Source organism: Arvicanthis niloticus, chromosome 3 (genome assembly GCF_011762505.2).
Source record: "Arvicanthis niloticus isolate mArvNil1 chromosome 3, mArvNil1.pat.X, whole genome shotgun sequence".
In the NCBI taxonomy this organism is placed as follows: Eukaryota; Metazoa; Chordata; class Mammalia; order Rodentia; family Muridae; genus Arvicanthis; species Arvicanthis niloticus.
The window spans coordinates 36,382,313-36,408,938 of NC_047660.1; the positions used below are offsets into that span (position 1 = coordinate 36,382,313).

General features: G+C 33.1%; 1 protein-coding gene and 1 long non-coding RNA gene across 6 annotated transcripts in view; one reads left to right on the forward strand and one right to left on the reverse strand.

Moving 5' to 3' along the window:
* Positions 1-26,626, reverse strand: part of Pcdh17 (protocadherin 17) — an 87,979-nt gene that overhangs the window by 45,149 nt on the left and 16,204 nt on the right. For 3 of the 4 annotated variants that reach the window (XM_034499167.2, XM_076930675.1, XM_076930677.1), the window contains 2 exons: positions 7,951-8,009; positions 7,645-7,817 (listed from right to left, as the gene is read on the reverse strand). In XM_034499167.2, coding sequence (XP_034355058.1) covers positions 7,645-7,817; positions 7,951-8,009 — 232 coding nt within the window. The remainder of the gene's footprint in view (positions 1-7,644; positions 7,818-7,950; positions 8,010-26,626) is intronic. The other variant, XM_076930676.1, reaches the window with a different exon arrangement.
* Positions 8,815-21,619, forward strand: LOC143441664 (uncharacterized). 2 transcript variants are annotated; one of them, XR_013109244.1, is made up of 6 exons: positions 8,815-8,992; positions 9,401-9,478; positions 10,690-10,768; positions 12,791-12,855; positions 15,248-15,357; positions 21,253-21,619. It is a non-coding gene; the product is annotated as an uncharacterized LOC143441664 (long non-coding RNA). The 2 variants fall into 2 exon arrangements; XR_013109243.1 differs by lacking the exons at positions 15,248-15,357; positions 21,253-21,619 and having other exon boundaries at positions 8,838-8,992; positions 12,791-13,755.

Genomic DNA, 26,626 nt, shown 5'->3' on the forward strand with positions numbered 1-26,626 from the left:
TTTTGCAGGAGTTTCCTAGTGTCTCACATTGTTTCTTCCTGGCTATTTTTAGCTACTGTGACAATGTGCCTTCCTAGCTCCACCCTTTTCCTTAGTGACTTTTTTCCCCCTGTTGTGACTGATAATTCCTTCTTCCTGCCCATTCTCCTTTGAATACATAAAACTATTCATCCATCAATGTTGGATGTATTTTACATATCCATTAACTGTATTTATGCTACTCCTGGAGATTATATTAATTCTCAGAGTAAAAGTCATGTTTATTTATTAAGTTCTAGCCCAGATTTTATCTTTTTTGAATTATCCATTAAACAATTATTAAGGTTGTGTGCCCTAATTTTGCAAGCCTTATAATCCTGAACTGAAACCCAAACAATACCTTATTTTTTACATTCTGTTAAGCATTGAAGGGTCTACTCCTATCACTAGACTATGGGTAGTATGATTTCTGAGAATGGCCAAAGAAATATTTTCATAGAATTAAAGGCCTGTGTCAACTAGAATATTTGCTTCATATACCCAATTCTTACTGTTTGGAACAGTGTCTGTCACATACCAAATATATAGTATGTGCTGTACAAGGAATCAGCAGAGCAGTTACAGTAGTTTTTGAAGCATTGTTTGTGTAGCATACTACACAAAGAGTTGTTATAAATTCAGAATGTAGTATTTCAATGATTGTCTCTGTTTTCAAAAGAGTGTGTGATTAGTGTCCATTAGTCCAGGGATGCTGAACCACACTTTTCAAACAGAGTTCAGGCTTAGTTTGTTAATCTCTCTACTGATTAAATGAGTAAATTAACTATTTACTCATTTCCATAAAAATAAACATTGATTATTTAGAGAAATGTAACACAGAAACCTTTGCTGTTTATACCTTCAGTTCACATATGAATGAAGTAATAATTTGCTATGGCTCTAATGCAGGCAACAAAGCTTCTGTGCTGAGGTCACCCCTGCTACCTCTTTCTGCCCCAGTATCACTTTCCCCTTCCATCCAAGCTGTCTTTCTGTCTCCCAAACCAATGTCAGAATTTTTTTCCTCTAAAGTAAGTTTGAGCTGTTACCTCCTGATGATCCAGGGATCATTCATCATACTTCAAGGTGGCACTGAGCTTCCAGTCATCTCTCCAGTCTCACCTGCCATTCCTACACACACTTCTCCACCCACCTGCTCCTAAAAGTATCTTCTCACATTTTGCTTGATTTCATCTGGGCTGCTGAGAGTGTCCTGTCAGCTCCACTACTCCTCCAACTTCACTCTGGTTAACAGAAGGTTTTGCTCAGATGTCTCCTACTTTACAGAAATCTTCAGGGAATTTAATCTGGGCTAGGTTTTCCTTCCAAAATAACATTATTCGTATGGACATAGATCTCACTTCTGTAAGATCATGTACCAATTTCTCTTCAACAGCAAAAGCTTTTGAGGACACTGTTTAGACATTAGCACATCTTTGTACCCATTGGCAGAGTTATTATTTATTAACAGAGCAAACAAATGCGTGAAAATTCCTCTGCATCTGGCATTTCTCTACATTCCTTACTATGAGTGACCAAAAGTTGGGAGAACTGTAAACAATGAGGAAATGCATAGTTTTGGTGTTTGATGATGAATATTACAGGAGTATAAATGACTATATCTAAAACAATATATTTTATTATCCTTGGAATTTTTTATACAATAAATGTTCTAGAATGAACAATAGAGTTGTAAAGTTTAACTGCTTATATCTTCAGATTCATAAAGAATGGAAAGTTCTGCAGAAATCTTATATGCCTATTGGAGACTGACTATTAGTGATACAGAAATTTGGTAGTGTAGAACAGAAAAGCTGCAGCCTGGACAATTACAAAACTCAAAGTAATATCACCCTTACAACTAGTAAATCTCTCTTATCAAAATACAGATTACATGTCAGCTTTTCACCTGACCTTAATGATTGAAAAAGTCACAAGGATTAAAAATCAGAAATTCTCTAATATCAGAGTTACATTATCAAAGTAAAAAACTATAAAAGTTCAAGGGGTACAGTATTACATCTAAAGTTTTGACTTTGGAGAAATTTAAGTGGATGAAAATTTGTGAGTGAATCCTTCAGGAAAGGCCATTTCTATGTTTACTAAAGAAAAATTCTCAAAATGATATTAAGTCTACTATAAATCATTCCAATATTCATACTAGTGTTTAGAATAAGCAAGGAGCATGAAGGGCAGAATATGTATGCTAGATAGTGGAAGCAGATGTCGGCATTGAAGAAAGGGGATTCACTGAAACCTAGCTGAGCTACAGCACGGCTACAATAGTATACAACCAAAACCCAACAGTAATGTGCACAATTTCCTGAGTGACTTTTTCCTATACAAGAGGAGAGAAGGTAAGTTCTAAAATCTCTAGAAGGTATCCGAGGAGTGTCGGGCTACTGACATGCTGCTAGATAAAAATGGCTTCAGAAAATCTTACATGACTATGAAGGTCTTACAAGTCTTCACAAATAATGCAATTTTGAAAAAGGCATTTATGTGAATTATGAGGAAGTAATGACTTTTATATTTCGTACATGACTTTTTTTAACATTAAATATTCAATAGCTCCTTTTCACTCTTCTTCTAAGACAATAGTCTTCAATTTCCTTCCTAAGATTAATTTATTGTTAATGAGTTTTTTTTTTAATTAGCATCATAGACTGGAAAATGGCTGCTGAGAGAAAAGACTAGACCATCATCTCCTCCTGTTGTGTGAAAGTGCATTTCCTTCTGCCCCTATGGGAAGATTTGGGAAGAGTAAGGGGTTTTGTTGTGAGTCAGACTACAGAAATCTTAACAGAGCAGAACAGCAGAGTGCTGGACTGACTGCAGCTCCAGTTACAGGGAATTTTAAAAGTAGATCAAGTACATGTTCCACTCCTAATCCTATGGTCCAATAATCTACCTAAATATGAATGTGAACACCGCAGTTGCCTAGGTGAGCAAGAGCCTTAACTCCACCTCTTATTTCTACTTCTACCTCCCTCGCTAGTCCTCTATGACAAAGGACAAGTTGTCAGCGGATTCCTAAACTGTCTTTTTCCCAAGTGTGACTAAAACTACAGTTGAAATTCAGTCCTATTAAGAAAATTACCATTCTCCACCAAACTGGGTACCCATAAAAGAAAGACAAGTTACCAGAAACCCAACAGACTAGAGTAGACTTCTCCCAACACAAGCCTTAGATCACATGATTGGACCCTGCCACCTCTGCTGGAGGCTGGCAGGAAGACTCCAACAGAAAATTGTAGTCTATTGGCTTCTACTGAGTTGACTTCAGGAAATAATGAGTATTGATATATGACTGGAAAAAACCTTGCATCAGGCATGCAGTTGTCTGGCAAGTGTTTAAGAGAGCATCCATTTACTATTTAGAAATTGAAAAAAAGGACTTTTTTAGGTAATATTTGTAAATCATTTGGGATGATAAACTTATTGTTAACATTAAAGTCAATTATAGGATTTCTACTGAAAAGAAACCCAAAGGTAGAAGATTTCCATAAAAAAGTTGAAGTGTGAATAATATGTTGAACCATAAATCTAAGTTAGCTTCAAAAGCTCTTAAGGGAGCTTATTTCTTAATAAAACCATACATAATTTCTCTTTATATTAGAAATAAAATAAAAGAATTTTATTTTGTTGACTTTTGATATAAGTAATTAATTTTCTAAATATTAATCAATGAAAGTAAAATGAATCAAAATGTGTTTTGATCAAGTTCTGACCATTCTTTATAAAATGGTTTATTGAACATTACAAAAATATTTACTTGTCTTACAAAATACACATGTTGTTAAATTTATGCAAGCTTGGTTTGTATGGCTTTCTAATTACTCCTCTGTCTATCATCTGCTTATACATCCATTCAATTATGGACCTGAATTATTTGATAAAGTTAAAAGGGGCATGTTGAAAATATACTTAACGAATTCAGAAAGAGGTTACAAAAAGCAGTCAAAATAAAATGAACTTAAGTACAATCTTTAGGATTTTTTTCAATACAGTAAAAGAAACTAAAATAGCTTATTTCTCCTAGAGGTTTTATTAACATAAAATCCTTAAAGCTATCTTCAGCTTCACTACAGTACATCACACCTTCAATTAGCTGCTGAATCCTTTCAAGTATTCTTTGCTAAAATAATGGGCAATGCGTACTGGTGTTCTCTATTTGGTATTATTAAGCTGACGAAAGCAATACTGCAGAACTACCAGAAGCAGAACAAATGGATGAAAAAAATTAACATTACCAATGTGGAGAGAAAAGTGGCATTTAAACCAAAAACAAAATTTCAAGGTGTTTCTGTTTTCTCAAAAAAGAAGAATGTTACTATTGGAAGTATGAAGAATGTTTTTGGAATTGCTACTTGCTTATGAATTTGAGATACTATAATTGAGCAAACATCTTACTTTTGTAGAAAGATATCATTTAAACAGGAATATAGTCCCAAGGAAATGACACAAAAATATAAAATGCAGTATGGTGCTTTTTTTTTTTTTAAACTAAAATCACATGAATTATTATCATAAAGTTTATAAGGAAAATAGGCAAATAAGTTATTTTTATTTCGTTTCTATTCTTGTTTTCTTTGAAAATTGTTAGGAGTACTAAAAATTAGGATTTTGTATTTAAACTCTACATGACATAATTATTTGTTCGTGACTGTCACCAGCAGTAACGAAACTGTCTTCTACACATACTCCCTCACACATGTGGTACTGTCCATCATGCCCCATTTCTAAGTATCAGTATACATTGAGCAAAGTCAGCTATGTACATGCTCAGTATTTCCAATGTCTTCTGAATACACTGCTCATCACGGACACGGTATAAAACACAGACTGAACAGCAGGCTCTGAAGGGCTATTTTGGATGTTGCTTAGTTCTATACTAGTTTATTTCAAGTACTGCTTCCGCTACTTATGACTGGCATGCATTGAAAGTACAACCCTCCATTAAACGTGAGAGCAATGACACTTACCTATTTGTAAATGCTTTAAAAATTAAATGTGCAGGATTAAATGAATAACACTTGGCTAAGTTCAGTGAGCGCTTCGTGCTCAATTGGTGCAGGCCAGGTACTTTGATTTTTTTTGTCTAGCTTGACAAACATCAACTCGGGTATTAACTTACTCATGAATAGTGTCTTAATATTTCACCACAGCAATCAACATAAATTGAAATGGCCACAGGAACACATCCTCCCACCTAGAGACAAAATCTACAGAAAATGTGCATTTTGCTCATCTATATTTCTGTTGTTAAACTTCAGCCTGTTAAAAATTTAATATATTTTAATAACCTTTACTTTCTCATGTCAAATTTAAAAAAAGACATTTTTAGATATCTCATTAGATTGAATAGTATTCTAATAAAGTTTCTTTTCTTTTACTTAGTAGTAAGAACCTAGCAAATTCTACCTGTCTTCTGTAATTCTAGATAGCCAGAAAGAAAAACCGACACACATATACAGAAGAAAGACAGACAGATTGAGATGAGAAAGATGAGAAAAAGAGAGAGATGTCGACTATTCTAATTACCTGTGGTTATTTAAAGGAACCATTCATGTCCAATTGAATTTGATGTCTCTAAAGCATTTATCATTCCTTATACATTAACATAAATATTACAAACATAATCAATAAATGAAATTAATGGATCCACAGATAAAGGAAATGTTATAGCTAATATTACTTTTTTTTAAATGGAAGTCTGTATTCTTTCTGGTACAAACCAGAGATCCCCTCAGTCTTCCTGTTTATTTTCCACTAATGTATATAAATCATTTACTTTACAAAAGGCATTTCTATTGGGAAACTCGCCTTTATATTAGCAATTATTTCATGAGTAATGTTAACTAAAATATAGAATAACTTTGACCTTTTAAGAAAAATAGTCACTTTCCTAATTCAATATCTTTTGATATTGAAACTGAAGATAGTGTTTTACTATAGTTTATATTTTCAGACATAATTAGCTAGACATTTCTTTTTCTACAAGAGAATACACACAATTTCACTACTGCTATAGCTTAACAGATAGCTATAGCTTTAGAGAAGCTTTTAGTTTTTTTCCTGTGATTTATTATCTAAAAATTACACTATAAAGATGTCACAACACATCATATACAAACTTTGCTGACTATATTGCGTTATAAACTATATTCAGTGTGTTACCTCTCGTTCTCCTTATCTATCAAACCCCTGTAAATGGGCCAGTTTTGTGCTGTGTATTCATATAAAGAGATCCAGTAGTAAAATGTGCCTAAAAGGCTTATATAAATCATAGAGCAACACTTCCACATGACCGTTTAAGTCTCTTCAAGTAATGATCCAAGGCTATAGGAAGTGTGCATATCAGAAAAGTATTCTATTTGTTTCTGTTTAGAATAAGTTTTAAAATAGAGTTGTCTCACTACCCAGAAGGCTTTCATGGTAAAATATAGAAAGAATCATTTGTCTAAACCCTATTATACAAACAAGAATTTATGTAAGTTCATCCTTAAATATAATATAAATTTTAACGTGAACATACATTTATTGTTCTATGATGAATATAAAGTTCCTTTTGTTTGGAATACAACCAAATATATAGGCATAGACATTTTGACATGTAGGTGAATGCATGTTTTTAGTGAAGTTTCAATAAGATTTGAAAACTCCCTAAGGCCATATACTCCAAAGCAGCAAAATTTATTTTAGAATCATCACTAACTAACCAAGAAGCTGCATGCCCTTACTTTAAATGTGATCTTTCACTGGAAGAAATCTACAAGAATATATCTTACACGTGTATAAATACTGTTGATATCCCTGTTGATATCCTGAAGACTAATATTTAAGCAATCTAGTTAGCATATCTTTATTAATAAAATTTGATGTGAATTTTTTTTATTTTATGTAAAACAACATTAAAATACCTTCATTATGTTACACTGGAAAGAATCTTAGTTGTCTCTGAAGAAATCATTAGAGAATATCTCACAGTAACTGAAATAACTAAAATATCAAAATTAATATGAAGGTATACCAAATGTACTGAAAATAAACTTTTAGACGAGTAATCCATGCACAGTACCTTATGTTTCTTTTTAATGTAATGAAGTTCATAATTATTTGGCATCTAGGAGAACACACAGATGCAAATCCAGAGCAGCTGAATCTGTCTTAGTGATTATAGCATATGTAAAAAGAAAATCTATTTTGACACTACAATCAAAGCTAAAAATAAACCAACATGGATAAGAAATATAAAATCTGTATCAAGTGTTTCATCTAAAATTGTTTTCCAGTGTTATAATATAAATGATAGCATAATGTTCTTAAATATCAAGCTGGTACATGCCAAATTTTCCTTGTTAGTCAAACCCAAATTCGGCAAGGCTAGGAAACTTTCCATAAAATCAGAACCTACTGAGTAGAATCAAGTTCCTATTTTAAGAAGCTTCAAGGTCACTATCAATTATGAGTGTGATACAGAAATGCTTTTGTTGTCTAGGATCATCATCGGCATTGCACTTTCTCTAATACATTATCAATGGTCTAGTCCACTGTGCACTGGCAGTCCTGATAGACTTATGCATATGACTTTCCACTCAGTAAGCACGGGAGGACATCACTCACCTTGTTCAAGTGGTTGACTTTTAGTTGAAGTAGTTTTCATCTTGAGTGCCTCCCTAACAGACATGTCACAGCAGGAGCCTTTGTTAGTGTCTTGGTCACTGTCCGCCTGATCGCTGTCCCCGTGCCCACTGTCTCTCAGGCTGGCTCTTTCTGGGTCCTTAAACGTGGAGCTACTGAAATACATATGAAGAAAAAGAGGAGAGAGTGTTGTCTCTACCAGTTTAAACCTGGAGTGTAGTCTCTTGCAAAGCAATTTTGACACGAATGCAAATGGGGAAGCCGAGAAAGTTATTTAATAGGCCTTACCTTTGAACAAACTGCTGCCTGCTGCCCATGTAATTGGGCTCTGCGGGAAAATTGTCTGTCTGTGAAAGAGAAGGAAAAAAAATACGTATAGTTGTACACTGGACAAATCTCCTGCAGAGCAACAAGATTTCCTAGTGGAAAAATGATTAATAATTCAAAAATTCTCTTAATCTTCAGATTTGTACATTTTAATTAAATTGGAAATTGCTGACATGTAATTATGTACTCAGAACAATTAAATGATTCCGGTCCACAAATTACCTGTTAAAGTAAACAATGAACCTGTCAAAACTGGCATTATCCATTAGTACCAGGATGGATAACGCTATCAATGTTGTTCATTTACACAGATATTAAGATTGAACTTGTGGGAGGAGTGGGAAAAATGACCTAATTTCTTCATATTAAAAGTGTGCATTATTTAAAAAACACTCATTTATATACATAATTGCATCATCTGCTGGGATTCTATGCCCTTCCTCATGTAATATCATGTAAAGTCATCTACTCCATTCAAAGATAGAAGGCCTTTCCTCAACATTTACTAGGAACGGACAGATACAAGTGAGTCGTAAATGACTGGATTCACTTCTAATTCATTCTAAACCACATTCTAACTATAAAAACTACTATCAAGCCACCTAATGGAAATGGGTATTACTTTCTGGGGCTTTAAACAGAGCAAAATAAAATCTTTAAAAGTTACTTAAGTATTAAGCGTAAAGACATTGAAAAGCTAGCCTTGTCGTTTTTACTGCTTCCAAACTGACATGGAGTTCTGCCAACAAGAACTGAATTCTCCTTGTATCATGGAACAGAGTCTTTTGGGAGAAATAGACTGGATCTTTCATAGATCTCCCTATACTGTACATTCACACACGTTACTTCTTCGTGCAGCTGACTTGGTGACAATGCTTCTCTTGTTTTCTGCGTTTCTTCATATCACGCTATGTGCTGGAGCAGCAATGGGGTAGTACAAGACCATTCAGCGTACAAGTATCAGACACGCGGAGCATGGAATCCATGGAACAAGTGGGCCAAGGTAAGGCTTATTGCAGTGAAATATGTGCTTTCTTTATAAATAAGGTTAATTTAAAACAGTAGGGTTTATTTATTTATTTTTTGCTTTCTATGAAATAATTACATTTATTTGGCTTTGTGAAGTGTTGCTGGAAAAAACAAAAATGGCTTCAGGAAAATATTGAAAATATTTTAAAATATTGAAATCTATTGAAAATCTATTGAAAAATAAATTGAAAATATATTGAACAATGATGAAAATATACAAATTTTCTAGTGTACTACAAATCTGAGATGATAAAAACATACAATTTTCTTAATCTGTAACCTTTTATTTATTTTTTTTGTAGAAGCAGTGACCTTTATCAAGCCATATGCAAGGTTAGCTGAGCAATATGAATTCATGTTTTACCCAAATTGTATTTAACAGTTGGTAGCCTGTATTTTCATCATCCTGTACCTGAGTTGGATTCAGTGAAGCATGGTCATGTACTTCAACTTGAATTAGGTGAAGTTTCTTCTTTCTATACCCATAATGACAAACTAACATCTTCAACAAAAACTTTGACTCCCAGTAAATGAATATTGCCAAATTAAATAGATGTCACAATGTTATAAAAGTCCTTGCTAATTGTAAAAGAATCTAAAAGCTTAGCAATTCTACAAACTTGATGAAATGTATCGTGTCATTCATGATGGTGAAAAATCTGTATCAAGTTTTTTATTACTGCCCAGAGAGAGTCAAATATAAATATTTTTTACAAGTTCATAAAAAGGAGTACAGTATGTTAACAAGAAAGTAAAGGAGTAAATGAAAATTGGAAGATTGTAAGAAAACAGCATCACTATAAATAGTGTTATGCTTCCAATGGTATTGATTAGGTCAAGCTTCTTGAGTGTTCTGTTCAGTGAGGCATATGAGAAGGACTGAAGAAACTTTTCTCATCCTAAGAACAATTTCTGAAAATTCATGGATATTAGTAAAGTACATCCTTCCTTTGAATAAAGTATTATAAAAGAATGTGTGTTCATAAATACATGCATTCATAATTGTGAACTGTTACCTACAATTGTTTAGAGGAAGATAGAGAAACAAAAGGAAGAGAAAAAGTTATTTGATGAGAGCAGGAAGTTAAAAGCATAGGGTCAAGCTTGAGTAAAAATACAGAAAACAGCAAAACAGAGACAAAAATATCTATGAAAGAGAAGGATAGAGGGACTATAAAGAAACACAAGACAAAGAATGTATGGTTGATTATCCCAGAGCTTTAAAAACTGCAAATATAAATGCTTATGATTTTATCAGTAACACAGTGTCAAAGTTTAAAGATAATGTCTGTGCTCAGTGATCAAAGTGGCTTGGAAAGAAAAAGACTGTGTACTTTCTGTGTAATTAGTGCAGAGTAGCCATTTGGCTTTTTATAAACAGACAACTAATTCACTCTAAAAAGTATACAGTTTTAACATGGACAGCAAAATTCTGATTATCTGTGCTCATGATGTCCAAAAGTCATTTAATATTATCCAACTATAAAAAAGGTTCATGGAAAGTAAAAAGAAAGAAAGAAAGAAGAAAGAAAGAAAGAAAGAAAGAAAGAAAGAAAGAAAGAAAGAAAAGAAATTCAGAAGTATCAGTATCATTTATTAAACTTAGCTATAGAAGGGATTTCAGACAATTTACAGGACTGTTCTTTAAAATTTGAATTTTGTTTTGTACAGGGCTGACGCTTAAGTTATAAATCTTGGAAGAGAACAAAATATGGGTCCAGACCGTTACAACTCATGAGCTTTCTGCAGAGTATGTATTTTCTCATAACAAAACTGATCTGAACTAACACAGAACTGAATGTGATTTGCTCTTTTTGTTTTGGTTTGGTTATGTTATTTATTAGAGACAATAAACATTTGGAAATTCTTTCTTTTGGGCACAAGTAAACAGACAAACACACATAAGCAAGCAAACACTTAACCTGATTAAGTTTTGCAGAATATAATATTCTTCTTTGATAGCATTCTTCCTTTAGCTCTTCACCAATACTCAACAAAGCATATTGCATTAGCAAATCATGTTTACAAATGTATTTATAACATCAACAATAAACAGTAAGCTATTCCCAAGATATACTACTTTCTGAAATATGCTTATTCTGGTAACATCATAAAGCTCAAACCATAAGTTAAAAACAAAACACATTACTGAGAAGACTAAAACATGTATACAGTAAGACTAAATCATATTGGCTAAAATGAATAAAACCCTATTTGTGAGATAAATATGCTATATCATTTACATGTGCCTTAGATGTGTACATTAGGTTGATCATAAAAGTGGGGAGACAAGAATTTATGTTATCAAAAGAGAATAAATGGATATTCTGAAAATGCCAAATTATCTACACCAACTCTAGAAATTTTCAGTAATTGTGAAATTGTTCAACTGCATTAATTGAGCAATCATAAAACATAATATATTATCAAATTAATAATAATCTTATGAATATATGAATTAACAAATGTGTAATTACATCATAATATAAATTTACAAAATTATCAATGTGTTGTAATAAAATAATGAAATAAATATATGCTGTATTCTTAATGTGTATATGAAATATGAATATACCATATATTATACATAGACATGTAAAATGGTGACAGCTTGCAAGGTTTTCTCAGACAAGAAGATTCTAATTTCACATCTCATCTTTGTCACCAGACTAGAAGGCCTACCAAGTTCAGTAAGGCACATGAAATGAATAAATGACATACGACTTATAAATGGATAAAATGCGATGATCTTAATTCCAAATCTACATGGATAAATTAGCAAACATCTACAATAGGAACCCCTCTCATGTGTTTATATTACATTGTGCATATGAGTGTTTTGCCTAAATGTATGTGTGTGCATTATTTGCATACCTGGTGCCTATAGAAGTCAAAGCAGAGCATTGTGTTCCCTGAAACTGGAGTTGCAAATAGTTATGAGTCATGACACAGGTGTTGGGTACTAAATCTGGGTCCTCTGTAAGAGCCACTAGTTTATTTAACTACTGAGAGATCTCTCCAACTCCCAACTCAGGTGATTTTTAACTTAAAAAATCATTTTATAATATCCCATTGAATTCTCTTTGTATCTCCTTTTCTCCTTCATGTGTGGAATGGAAGATAGAGACAAAAATTTATGTGGACACTCAGATTCATTATGCTTTTTGCATCCTTTTATAATTTTTTACATTTTATAATGTTCTTTTTAAATTCCATAAAATCTGTCATCTTTAGCACTATTTTTATTATTTGATTTTTGGCCCAATATCAGTTTTATTTTCCATGTACATTAAAACTATGAAATTCTTTTTCCAATTTCAGGTATTGTTTTTTATAGGTTGATGAAGGTTGGATTTTTGTACAACCTATGATCTGAGATAAGTATGTACTAGTGACATGAACTTATCCTCTGATCTGAGGGATGAAATTAGGTTCACAGGTCTTCCGTATGGTAAAGAAAAGAGGAAGGTCTTTAATAAATACAGTAGTTTACAATCCATGTCAGCTATGTCACATCAAGAAGTTCTTAGACACGATTGGGCTCCCTGGGTTGTCAAAGTTATCCCCTTCTAAAAGGCTAACTCATACTGAGTGGTACAGTAGCTAATGAAGCATGGCAAATATTGTTTTATATATTTAATTGCCAGGGTGCGACTAAAATAATCAGAGATTTCATTCCAGCAACATTTGCTTAAGTAGTGTACATGATGGTAAAAAGCTTTCTATAGAATCCAGGTTGCCAGAGCTCACATAATCTCCCTTTCTTTTGCAGGGGCATATGTGAAGACAAGTATCCTGATATTTTTTTAAACATTGACTGCAAGTTACAGTCTAATGGTGGGGTCTTTATTTTTCTCATCCTACAAGTATTTTACCGGATTTGAGACTAATTTAAAATTTTATACACATTTCATTATTGTATTATTATTATTATTATCATTATCATCATCCAATATTGCTGTGTTACAAACAGGATTTAAAATTATCAAAAGTTACACTGGAAATTTTGAGTCATGCATTCTAGATAGTATTATCCTGAATCCACTGTCAAACTTGCAAATTATTTTGACAATATTCTCCATGTACAACATATGTCAAATAATGATCATTTACATAAATAATCTTTTAAATCTTTACAAACATATGTTATTAAATTATTTCCAAAAATCAAAATAATTTCACATGGAGTTTTCCACCTGGAACAATGTACTCTTGCCTAAGATGGCAGTGTTTCACGTTCAGCCATATCTGTTTCCTACATTAAAATGGGCGCTGCCCATTTACCAGGACTTGAGGTATCTTCAAGCTGTTAAATTTTCTGATATTGTTAAATCAATCTTTATGCCTCACACTTGTGTTCTACTCAAATGAATATAGACTTTTCCTCATAGATTTTAGTATTTGACTCAGTATTCTTTTAAAAGATGAATGAGGAAACACTCTGCACTGAGAATACTTACTCAAATAATGTGCAATTGTATAATCATTTGCTATGGAGACAGAAATGGCCTCAGCAGACACTATATCCAGATGATTATGCTATATATGCTTCGGCTATTTTCACTTAGTTTTTACTTAGTATACAGTAATATGAATATTTGAAGGGGCGTGGAGTTCTATGAATTCGTTAGCATCTGGAGTTCGATGCAATAAGCAGTATATTTAGTAAGCAAGCTGTGACTCAATCTAATTTCCTCTTCTTCTCTCTGGCCACTACTACTAACCTTTTAACACATGACAGCTACTGATTTCTCCTCTGTTATAATTATATACTATATATAATTGAAGCATCTTACAATTGGAATAAATGACTTTCAATTTGCGGAAACTAGTTTTTTTAGTTCAACCGTATTTTAGTAATACCTTTAGTTTTAGTAGTACATTTATCACTAAAAAATAATATTTCAGCAGAGCAAGACAACTCAGGTGAAATTGCTGGCTATAACATGAGTTCTTAGGGACAGAAGAGAACACATTCCTGCAATTTGTCCCCTTCTTACAACACAAACTTGTCTATGTGCATTTTGCATACATCTAGCTTTTTATTTACCTGCATGATACCTAGGTTTACTCCTGTTTGGAAAAGAGCATTTCTATAAATATTCACATTCAAATTTTTGTGACAATGGTATTAATTTTTGAGGGGGAAATCTGTAAGCAAAAATTGTGACACATAAAAAAATTAATTTCATAAGAATTTGCCATTCTCTCCAGAATAGCTATATATTTTTATACCCTCAAAATGTGAAAAATACATTTCTTGCATATCCATGGTATTATTACTGTTAATTTTTTGTTTAATGAAGTGGGCATGTAGTAATAATTAACAAGTCCCTTGTTGCTAATTAGAATGTGTACTTTTTCATGGAAGTATAGGTCACTAGTGCAATATGATGAATAAATTGTCCAAATCTTTTTATTTTCTTGTCATTTAATTTTGAGAATCCATTGTAATATAAAGTATTCCCTAAAGGAGTGGACTATCTTTAAATCTTGCCAACTGTTATTAGCAAGACTAACAATTATAACAAAGTTTCCACCCCACTTCCCCTGGACTTGCTTTGTGGTTGTATATGAAAGTTCTACCTAGTAACAATCGACAAAGGTTTCCAAATTTTTTTTCTAAACCTTTATAGTTTAGTGCTTTGCACATAGATCATGATTCACACATCGGGGGTGGGAAAGAGAGATTATAATTTATAAAGAGAATATGCTTAAAAAGATAACATAAAGAGAATATTTACTCAAAATGTGTAATTGTATAATCATTCACTATCGTGTGTGTGTGTGTGTGTGTGTGTGTGCGCGCGCGCGCAGCAACCAAGAACAGGCATGCAGGCACACGTGTACACTTGTGCAAGTGTGAATGAATGTTTGTGTATAAACTGTGAAGTGTTGATCATAGTTCATTTCCACTGATTTACTATTGAATTGATTTATCATTTTGTCAAAAATCAATTTGCCGTATTTGTGCAGGCTGACTTCTTAGCAGTTTCTTTTGCTCCTCCATTGATCATTGATTCCATTCTTAGAATAATGCTATACTGTCCTGATTAGTATACCTTCTATGCAGCAGTGTGACTCCATCTCAAGCCTTCTTTTTTGAAGTTGTTTTAGCTGATCTAGCTCAAGTGTGTTCCTGTATAAGTTTTAAAGATGACCATGTTTGTATGTACAGGGACTCCTCCTACAAACTGAATGGAATTGGGTTTTATTTATTGATTACTAGGAAAGACTGACACCTCGACTGCCTTCTGTGTTCTAATCCATACACAAGAGATGACTTCCCATTTTGATCTCTGGATAAAGAAGAGGAAGGAAGTATCGAATGAAAACGAAGTAGGTCTTTATGTTGTAAACATGATAAAGAAATCAACTTATTTCATAAACTAATTTGGGGTTAAGGGAGCACATGGCAAATATTTGTCTGAAAGTCTCTGGCTCTCACACACTGTTAAATCCTACTACAGGTACAGTCAATTTAGATGCTCAGGATTTAGACAAAAGGAAAAAGAAAAATTTCTTTGAATTGGGGACATGAGGTTGATTGTACACATTGGTGCCAGGGGTTTGAAAAGAAAACAAGTTGATGCTTCCTTTAATTCAAAGGCTCTGCTTTCCACATTTCTAACAAGCATTCTTTCTGCAGCAGACTAAACACCAGGGGATGTTAAGAGGGAAATAATTCATTTTAAGCCCTTTCAAACAGACTTTCCTTCTGATAGTTTTGCCTTCAACAGAATATATGGTTTGGTTCTTTCTACTTTGCTGAAGTAGGCAACGGTATTTTAAGCCACTACTTATAAAGTTATATGACAGCACCTATGGCTTAGGAATTTCTAAAGTGCATGAAGTATGACAATAACTACATTTGCCGCTGGTTTTCAGAATAATACATTTTACACAAGTAGGGTATACTAGACATTTGTGTTCTCTTACAAAAGGAATAATAAAATAATGAATACTCTTGCCGTGTCGAGAAAAAAAAAACTGTGTTCCTCCAGATTAAAGTAAGAAAACTGGAATTTCTATACCCTAAAAATAAAAATATTTCATCTAACACCCAATTAGTATGACTTGCACTATTTCAAGGTGATATGGTGCTGTGTTGGAATCTTCTACAAATGTGAACTGTTTTATAAATGACAGTGATAACTTTAATAACTAAGGTGCCAGAATTTAATTATGCAATTTATAAATCTTTAAGAAAATCATCTGTGACAAGGGAAAAATTGAGATAATCAAAAGCTAAGATAAGTGCTATTTTGTTACTAATGACAGAAACAATGCCGACAGTGCAACTTATTCTGTGGATGTGTTTGCTGCGTTGAGTTGTGAAACTCAGGGGCACTGATATGCCCTAAATGCTAGATATGCTTGCCCCTCTGCAGCAATGTACTGTCTGCTACTACTGGATGTCTTAGGAGAGAAATAAAATCATATTTAGCTTTTCTAACCCTCCTATTACCATTCAATGCACTCAGCCTCCAAAACCAGTCTTCTTCCTTTTAAGTTGTTGCAGAGGTGCCACTGGAAGCTCAGAGTTCTTTCTTTTCTGACTTTTGTTATCTCTCAGGCACACTTTTTGTTTCCAGAGACTGGTTTCTTCCCTGCCTGCTTTCTCTCCATCTCTATAAAGAGATCTGGAAGGTGATTTCCTCTGGAAGTGATACCTAAATTGGGTTCTCTACAACTGAACCTTCAGGACTAAGATTTCAAACCTTATATGTGGCCGGTAGAAGGCCACTTCAATTCTGAAAATGTTTCTTTCCTACACATCAGTGTGTGTCAACAGGAAGAGAAAAATGAGGGAGGTAAACCAGTAATGTTGCTTTACTTATTGCCACTATGAATAGTGAATCTTTTGATAGATGTGTTCCCTTATCATCAGAATTTATTAATTTTAAGGAATTTCAAAAGAAACATTTTTATGAACTAAATTATAGATTTAACTCAGCTTTTAGGAATCTAATTCCCCTAGGCATTGTGGAGATGCTGTGAAATTCTATATCACTGAATTTGAATGTCTGTTTCTGGAGTATTTTTGTACATTTGTCAGTGGTGGATTAGGGGTCTCTGTCTTATGTTAGGATCTATGAAACAGTATTATTGTCTGTTTATTATTCATTCATCTCAATCGTCAGCATAAACACACTAGAGTTATTGTCCACAATCATTTTAAACAGAGAAACTCCTGCTAAGGGACTGCCACTGAACTGCCAGTCATCTTCCCAATTCATTTCCAAGCAGTGACACTTGGCATGGCTCCCCAGTTCTGTGCTGCCTTTCTCAGATCAGAATGGAAAATAATAAGCCATCTCAATATTTTTAGAAATAAGTTAATGAGAAATTAATGGAACTTGCCTTAAAGGGTTCTTTAAAATTACTATTATACACTAAGCAAATTAGGACTATTATCATTCTTAAAAAGTTTTCGGAGTGCCTGTGCTTTTATCTTTTTATACTTACATGTTAAATCATTTTAAATATGTATATATATTACTAGATATTTTTCCCTTTGACTTGTAACACAAAAGGATTATAATGGGCATTTATTCCCAAATATCTAAACACATTCATTAGGCTTAAACATATGATTACTTATCAACATTATACTGAAATAAATTTCCAAACAGGAAATTCTAAGTACTTACCTTATAGATACAAGAGAAGTTTAAAATTTTATGTTTAACCAATAATTATATAAAATATAATTAAAAAGGAGACCCAATTTTATCAGCTCATTTTGTCATAGTACTGAAGTTTAAAGTGCTAAGAATGTAATGGATTTTTATTAAATACATTTCAGTGGGTCTTATGACTCACAAAACAAAATCATCATTCAAAAGATAATGTCAATTATTGCTTTGATGTAGGTGCATTTCATAAACAAGAGCAAAAAATAAGAGGAAGAATTCTATTTTCTTTGTGACGATGAATGAGTAACTCATGTTATCACCATTACACGTCAATTTTAACTCTTACTTAAATAAAAAAAGAAAAGAAAGTGAGGGGCTTTCATGTGCAATTAGTATATGGATTACTATTTTCAGTAATTTTAGTTCTCCATAGTTATGAGAAATTATTATTACTAAGTACAAACTAGTAAGCCAAGCCATCACTAGTCACTGCATTTTATCACTGCTAATAAACACTCAGATGGACTCTCAAGTCCTCGATGTATGGGCTTTAAAACTCCCAAATATGATACAGAATTTTGAATTTCCAAAACGTCAATCCAAAAGACTGATTCCTGTTTTAAAACAAAAGAGTCATTTAAAAGCCAACTGTGGCTGGGCAGTGGGGGTGGACGCCTTTAATCCCAACACGTGGGAAGCAGAGGCAGGAGGATTTCTGAGTTCGAGGTCAGCCTGGTCTACAGAATGAGTTCCAAGACAGCCAGGGCTACACAGAGAAACCCTGTCTCAAGAAACAAACCAAAAAAACAAAACAAAACAAAACAAAAACAAAAAAAACAAAAACAAAACAAACAAAAAGGAATAAAACCAATTGTGAAAACTGAGGATAAAATATACAAGTAATGGTGGACACTTGTTCATAAAGGAATATAACAAAGCAAGAAATATTTCCAGCTTTGAACACACTGCTAAGTATTCACAGAATAGACTACTGGGATATCATTTCTATGAAGCATAATATTAAATATAAAATTCAATATGTATGATTTCAAAGGAATAGTCTCCTTTTGTTCGGTCATCATTTAGGAAATTAAAATCAAACAAAGTTGATGTTCTTAACTAAGGAACAAAAGTATATTTTAGTATCTCTCCTCTTTATCTCAGTGCCACTTGAAAGTCGAGTCCTGAGAGTGAGTGCGTTTTACTTGAATAGATGATTTTAATTCTAAGAAATTTCTTCCACTAAGGGAAGAACTGTCATGACATGATGACAGTCACTTAATGAAACAGTAGCTCAGATCCTTCAAATGCTAGTTTGGAATTGTAAGCAGATATTTTCACTTTTTCAGAAACTGTTTTGAACTGATATGGCAATAGTTCTTCACACACACATAACTAAAAACAAATAAACAAACAAAAACCCCAACACTGCTGAGTCGTTACTGTCTTTGGCCCACGGTTCTTTACATATTCAAAAAAATTCTATTTGGATCATGCTCTTTCCATATTTCCAAGCTGCCTGTGGCTACCTTTGTGTTTCAGGCCCAGAACTGAGAGTTACTACAGGGAGACTTTATTAATCACATACCCTAAAAGTATTAATCATGTAACCTTTAGAGGAAAACACGTCTTAGATATATCTCAGTGTTTAATGACATGATTTAAACATTTATCATTTCTTTCTGTACTTAAACGTGCTTTTATTTGAACTTTTAATTATGTTATAACCTAGAAAAGCAAAAATAAGTCGCTTTTTTTTCTCTGTAGCACATAGACATTGATCATAGTGTGAACATTTGAAAAGCATTTGACTACAAAATGATGGACTGGGTATTAGGACTATCTTGTACCTCACTGGTACAAATTGGCATAATTATGCTCTAATTGTATTTTCAGAGAAAAGTTTTATTTTAACAGGAAGGGTAATATGTAGGAGGAGCTAAGGTGGGAGGAGTACTGAGAGGAAGAGAAGGAGTAAGATGAGGAAGAGAAGAAGGAGAGGAGAAGCTAGGTGATGAAAGAGAAAGAGGGGGGAGACAGGGAGGCAGATGCTCACGTTTCTCCACCATTCAAAGATAGTTGATATATCTAGGTTGGGTAGTGGGTTACACCTCTGATTGAGCATTACCAAACTTATAAAGCCTTTGATTAACATTTTTAAAAAGTGTATAAATGCAAAAAGGAAAAGGGGGCATGGGATAGGGGTTTTCTAAGGGGGGGATGGGGAAAGGGGATGGCATCTGAAGTGTAAATAAAATATCCAATAAAAAACAAAACAAAACAAAAAAAGATAGAAAAAAAAAAGCACTTGACTGAAAAAAAAAAAAACCTGCTCATATTTTTTAAAGTGGAGCCCAGTGTTAGGTGATTTGTAGCATGTTTATGTTCGATTCCAAAGTACTTAAAACTGCACAAACAGTACTGCCATGGGAACACCTGAAAATGAAATGCACTTAGACACACACGCGGCTTCGTGAAGTATATTACAAATTCCTCTAGAGAACTCTTAGGATAAGAGTAAGTAACTGGGTTTTCGTAATTTTTCCCCCAGTGACACTGCTCTCAGCTCTGGTACTTCAAAGAACTCAGTGTCTCCTATCCGTGGGGTGTTATTTTGATGCTGTGCTCCCTTCCCTGCTTGACAAGGTGATCACACTGCTGTAAGGCAATCGTCCCAGTCCAATATTTCCCTCTAACCTCACCTAGGGGGCCAATAGGAACACGATCATTTTTTTTTTTTTGAAAGAGAAAAATAGTATCTGTGGAATACAAACAATGTGAATCAAATTTATTTTGAGTCAAAATTTCTACTCATGTCATACATGGCACATGTGACTTTTATGTGTGCTATGCTTACTATTGTATTTCATTCGTTCATATTTCTTATTGTTATTTGTATTTTATGGACTTATGAGTCTTATTCAAGTAATACTTGTTACTCAAATATTCCTTCATCTCCAGTGCTAAGCTATCCGGTAACCAGTGGCTTTGCTCCTCAAATGGTTATGCTTTGAATAAACATAAATAAAAATGTGAATATGTATGAGACAGTTTGGTTAAGAATAAAAGAATCATAAAAACCCTGTGATTAATTATTATAAGAGGCACAGACTGCTTATGGAATCTTTCAATTTGGAAATAGTTCTACTATACAAGGTTAAGCTAAAGAAAGAAGCCAAAGTCCTATGTTCAGTGTACAGTATGTAGATGATGTGAAAATTTTTCCTGAATTGATCTGAGTTTCAGGAACTAAGAAATAATATTTTATAGCACCAACTACCCACACTGTGTGGTATTTTCATCAAATATGCTTTTCAACATAATATAGTAAGTAGAATAAGAACAATGAATATTATATCAGATGAACTTTCTGTATACATGTAGGTAAAACCTTCAGACTTCAATTTATATGTAAGGGAATTGATATGGATGACTTCAGTTGCAATGGTATGCATTTGTTTTTATTTTTAAATTTGATTTTTGAGTGAATGTATATATATATATATGTTTGTGCAAGTGTGTGTAAGTCTATGAGTTGAAGCCAGACTGCTAACCTAAATGTCTTCCTCAATAAATCTCAACTTTGTATTTCCAGAGAAGTCTATTCACTGAACCTGGAGTTCCATGATTCAGCTAGATTTAACTGGGGAGCAATCACTAACAAAATCCTGTGTCAGTCTGAATAGCACTCGAATTTCAGGTATGCATTAAATGTCACACTTGGCATACTTCCTGGGTACTGGAGATTGGAACTCAGTCCACAGACTTTGCAGTCAGCATTTTACACACTGAACAATTTCTAGCTCCTCTGCAAAGATTTCTGATATTGTTTTATAATTATTTTGACATGTCATGAACTGAATTCTCTCAATGCTTTCTTATTTAAAAAGAAAAAATAGTGTATAAAAATGTACATCCTTTGATTTCAAAATTTAATTTGTTAATTTTAGAAACTGAAAATATCTAGAATCCAAATTTAACACTGTATTCTAAAAAAAAAAACAACGTTCTTAAGATGTCTATCTAAAAACAAAACAAAGTGCAAAACATAACTTAGAGAATGTAAAATGACAACTTGAAATGCAATAAATTATTTTCGTAAAATTAATTCAATCATCATAAATGTTCTGAAATAAAATTCTTATATGATATGCATTATTGATTCTTTCTTATATGGTGCTAGGATTAGAAAACTAGAAAATCAGTTTTTATATAAATTAATAATGTCTACATATTACTTTCTTAAGATTTAGCTGCTCCAAAATGTTTTGTTATTTTGAAGAATAAGTAGAATGTTATGTGTAAATATTTATTTAGTATCTAGTTAATATTAAACACGTGTTATACAATACGTGTGCTCATATTTAGTTTCAATTTCTATATCTACCATAGAAATAAAAAAATGACATATTCTACAAGAAAAGAGAAAAGTAAATAAAAAAAAAGAAAGAAAGCACTTATAGCTGGCCTGAGGAACTGTGTCTTTTTTTTTAAAGACAGGAATCATGGGAATAGACCTTCATTGTAAACAATCTGTCTGTGGAGAGTAACTGATGAAATGAATTATGTCCATTGACTGATCCAGAATTCTCCCATTTAGAGACAACATTAAACTGCATTATCAACAGTGAAAGATGTCTGTGCAATACTCATAACTGCAAGAGAAACACAGTTTAATATAATGTGTCCAGATCATATATTAAAAAACCAAGTTACATATATATAAATGATCAAAGTAGAAATTAATACCTTCCCTAACTCCTTGCATTAGGCCAAAAGTAAGGCCTAAAACTCCTTCATATTTTATGTAATTGGAAAAGTAGCTATGCATGTTTTTATCCAAGCAAGGATTGGTACTGCATCTCAATAATGAATATATTAATCTCTCAGCAGGAAAAATACCAATCCAAAACAAGCAGAATCAATAAAATATATAAGAATTATAATCTGCTTATACTTGATTCATTGGGATTTTTGTAATTGAAAATAAATTGTAGGTTTATACAATGAAAGGTTAGCAATGACCATGTCTGATTGGTAAATTATAGGTAATTAAAATACAAATGAAACATGTTCTATTTTCAGTCAATAATTATGTCGGGAGTCCTCACAATATCCAAAGTACAGTTTTGGTACTGTGTTTTAAGTAGAATTTTTACAGTAAGATTTTCACATGATATTTGGTTGAAGGGGTTTAGTCAATTTTTTGTTTTTAAAGAAGGAAACTTAGAAACTGAAAACAGCCAACAATGAAAAAATATTTCATGGAGTTTGCATATCAGGGCTTTGTGACAGGTAACTTTTTGTTCCCTAAAGGAAGTTTCTTTGGATAGGAAACTTTGACAAAACTCAATCAAATCATGGGTGGAGAAGGAGGACACAGTCCTGGGATCACATGTAGGCGGTTCATGCCTTAAGGATGATTATAGAATGAGGTCTAATGACAGAGTAGCTGAAATTGAAGCATGCAAGACTGCTAGTAACAGTCTGAGCTGTGTAGCTCTGGTAGCAGAACTTCTCAGCAGAGTAGATGTATTATGCTACAAAAAGCTAGACCCTGAGATGTTATAAATATATGTCTCATCCCCACTTCACAATTCCCAATGTGTTTAGAAACCAATGATTCTTTTTTGTTGGTTGGTTGGTTGGTTGGTTGGTTTAGTTTTTTAGTTTCTTAGAAGTATATTAGACATCTTTAGGGAAAAATTCACAACCCAATTTATATAATTTTCTGTAAAAGAAGTAAAACACCAAATTTATATTCTCGATAGCCTACTTTCACTTTACTTTTCTTCAAAATAGAGATTTTAGGTTCTCCACTTACAGATTGAAAATAAGGTATTCCTCTCCCTGCAAGTGCATGTGTTGTTTCAAGTATAATCAGTTTATAAGCACTGTACATTTAATACAGAAAATCCAAAAAAACTGAAGCTCATTGTGTAATCTAATTAAGTTTAAGAATCCTGATACACATTTTCTTGAAGGGACAGAATAGCACAAACACAAAATGGAGCATGAGTACCACAGTACATAATAGCTCAAGCTAAAAGCATAACAATAAGCTTGTTTTCCATTATTGCAGAACCAATAAATAAGCATAATGAAAATCATGACACATTATTACATTACTCTGCATTGCCTCTATTCATTAAAAAAAACCCAGATGAGTGCATTTAAAATACTTCCACATGTCAAATGACAGTAAGCTTTGCAATTGAGAGGACGCTGAGAGGAATATTTTAAAGAGCAGATGCCTAGTCTTATGTGGCTTATATCAAGATTATGATAGGAGTACATGATATGTGAGCAATAACTACTTCACACGGAAATGGTAGCAGCATGGCATCCAAACATTTATATCTTTCGTTTGCACTGTGTTTTCTTGATATTATGCAGTCAATAAAATCCAAATTAAAAAGCTTTAGAAAAAGCTTCCATGTCAATTAGCCCTTGGATAGAATCTCCTGTTTCCCTGTGATTTAATATACTGGATTATATTAACAGCACAGGCTTGTAAATAAGGAATATCTGAATCCTATTAATGGGAATAGGCTGCCAAAACAATCAGCCTCTAACTTAACAAGTTTCTAAGTATTTAGAAAAGCTGTGAAATAGGATTACAAGGTTAAACTGTGTACATCTGGCTAGCCACTATATAAATATTTCAGAAATGTGATCTCAGGGGCTAAAGAAACACCTGTCTAATCATGAGTCTTTTCCAAGATACATGAACTTCACTGAGCAGAGGAGAGCATGGATGTTGACAAGAAATTTTCATCAATTTGCATAATTCACTTATGCTAGGCACATATTTTTTTTATCATGCTCCTCTCTTCTAAGTGAACATACAAAAATATTCTAGAATGTTTCTCTCCTATTATGCGTATGTTGACAAAAAGTGACAAAGGTGTGTAAAACACTCATAAAAACCTGAACTACTAAATAGGTACCCCATTCATTTCCATAGAATTTAGCATGCAATTTCAATGTAGTTAGATATTTTAAACATAAATTTAGGATGCCATGGAGGCTGAGAATAATTAATGAGAAGCCAAGGCCTGTCATAAAGTAGCAGTCACAACTTGGGCAGTGTTCCTAGTTTACAGAAACCTTAATGATGTAGAAAATCAGCTGCTTTTCACCAGACTCAAGATTCAACAACTGTGTTGACCCTTTGTCAACTACACACCAGCCCATTAAGCTTGACTTTAGTTTAATTTAAAAAAAAAAAAAAAGAGTAATTAGGTTAGAAATGTGTAGAGTAGAGCACTCACCAAATTATCTTAAAACACTCAATATGAAAAGACCAGCTTTGGCTCTGTAGTCAAAAATGGAAACTAAAGGTCATGGGCTCAAATTTCTAATGACATTTCCTGAGAGGAGATGAGTGAAATGGAAGCAAAAGATTGGATGTTCAATGCTTTCATGCACCATGTTGAGTGTACCTTAATTTCCTAACAAGATGATGGGTTATTGCAATTAACCAAGTGAAATGATACTCCACTTCCTAAACCAGCATATTTCCAGGGGAACACTGAACCGGTGATCCTTTCCTTCTCCCATCCTCTCAGCGTGTCATACTCCATCCCGAAATGCTAAACCCAGACTACAATATCTCTCAATAATGGATATCTTCTTGGAAATTTCATTTGTGCAGTAGCATAATGAATATTTAACATAAACACCAAACTTAGGCATACTAAAAGTCAAAGGGAAATTTCAAGTAAAAAAAAACATAAGGAATGTTTGACTAAATTTAAAATGAACTTCCTTTTGTTACATGATAATTGAATTCACTGGTCTGTTTGCAAGATCCATAGCTTTAAACAGAAAGCTTACTAAAAAGCAAAATTGAATGAAAACTTTTAATTTTTAGCATGTGACAGGTGAGAGGGAGTGCCTTCGCTGTATCTTTTAGTGTACATGCCTGCCAGAAGGAAGAAAAGAACTCGTATTGTAGTTTCATTTTTATTTCTTTCATATAAAAAAATCAACATTTTATTTTTAAAATATATACTTATTTTTGGAATTTAAAAGAATTGGAGACACTGTTTATTTTAAGTAATAATCCAAGTTTTCTTGTCTCCTTAACTGTAATTTCAAAACAAAATACATGAAAATATTTAATGCAATCACTTCATATTTATCTCCACACTGAAAAGCCAACTATGTCAATCCTAGATCTAAACATAATTCAGCTAATTTGCCAATAAATACTATCAAGTTTTGTCACCACATATTTCTGAAGTTTAAGTAGAAAGCATTCCTTCAGATATAAATATACAAGGAACTTGAATATATACATTTACACATAATTTCCACTGGAAAGTCACAGAAAATAAAGACCAACATGGCAAAGATGAAAGTATTTTGGAGAGTTCAGGACAAAGTAAAAGCAATGTTTTCTTACACCTATCTCATTATTATATACTTTTTTTCATTGTGGTAGGAATTGGAATTCAGACCTTGGACACAGTAGGAATCTCCTGTACCTTTGAAGGACATGTCCAAACATTGGCTTCCTGAGACATAGTCTGTTTATGTAATTCAACTTAGCCTACATCTTGTGCTCTGCTTGCTTATGTCTTCCAAGTAATAAGATCACAGGCGTGCTCTTCATAAGAGTTTTAAAAGTTACATTTCAAACATTTGAAAAAAGTTTTCACTGTTAAGTAGATGACAAAATTTAAATGACAGATCTTGTGAAATGATTCAGAAATGCTTGAAAACTTGTGTTGCAAAATTTTCAAGGCTCTTAACATCATTTAGAATTTGAAGATATAAAAATGCTTTGGCAATAGTCTTTTTAAAAGACCATATACATATATGTAAAATGTCTCAAGGAGAAGACTTAGAGGAGAGAAATGAATAAAACATGGACACTTTATAGTAGTCCCAGTGTCTGGTCAGAAGTGTTTGCTAGAACACCTACTTCAATGCCCTTCAAAGAAAGCTGCCATCCTGGCACC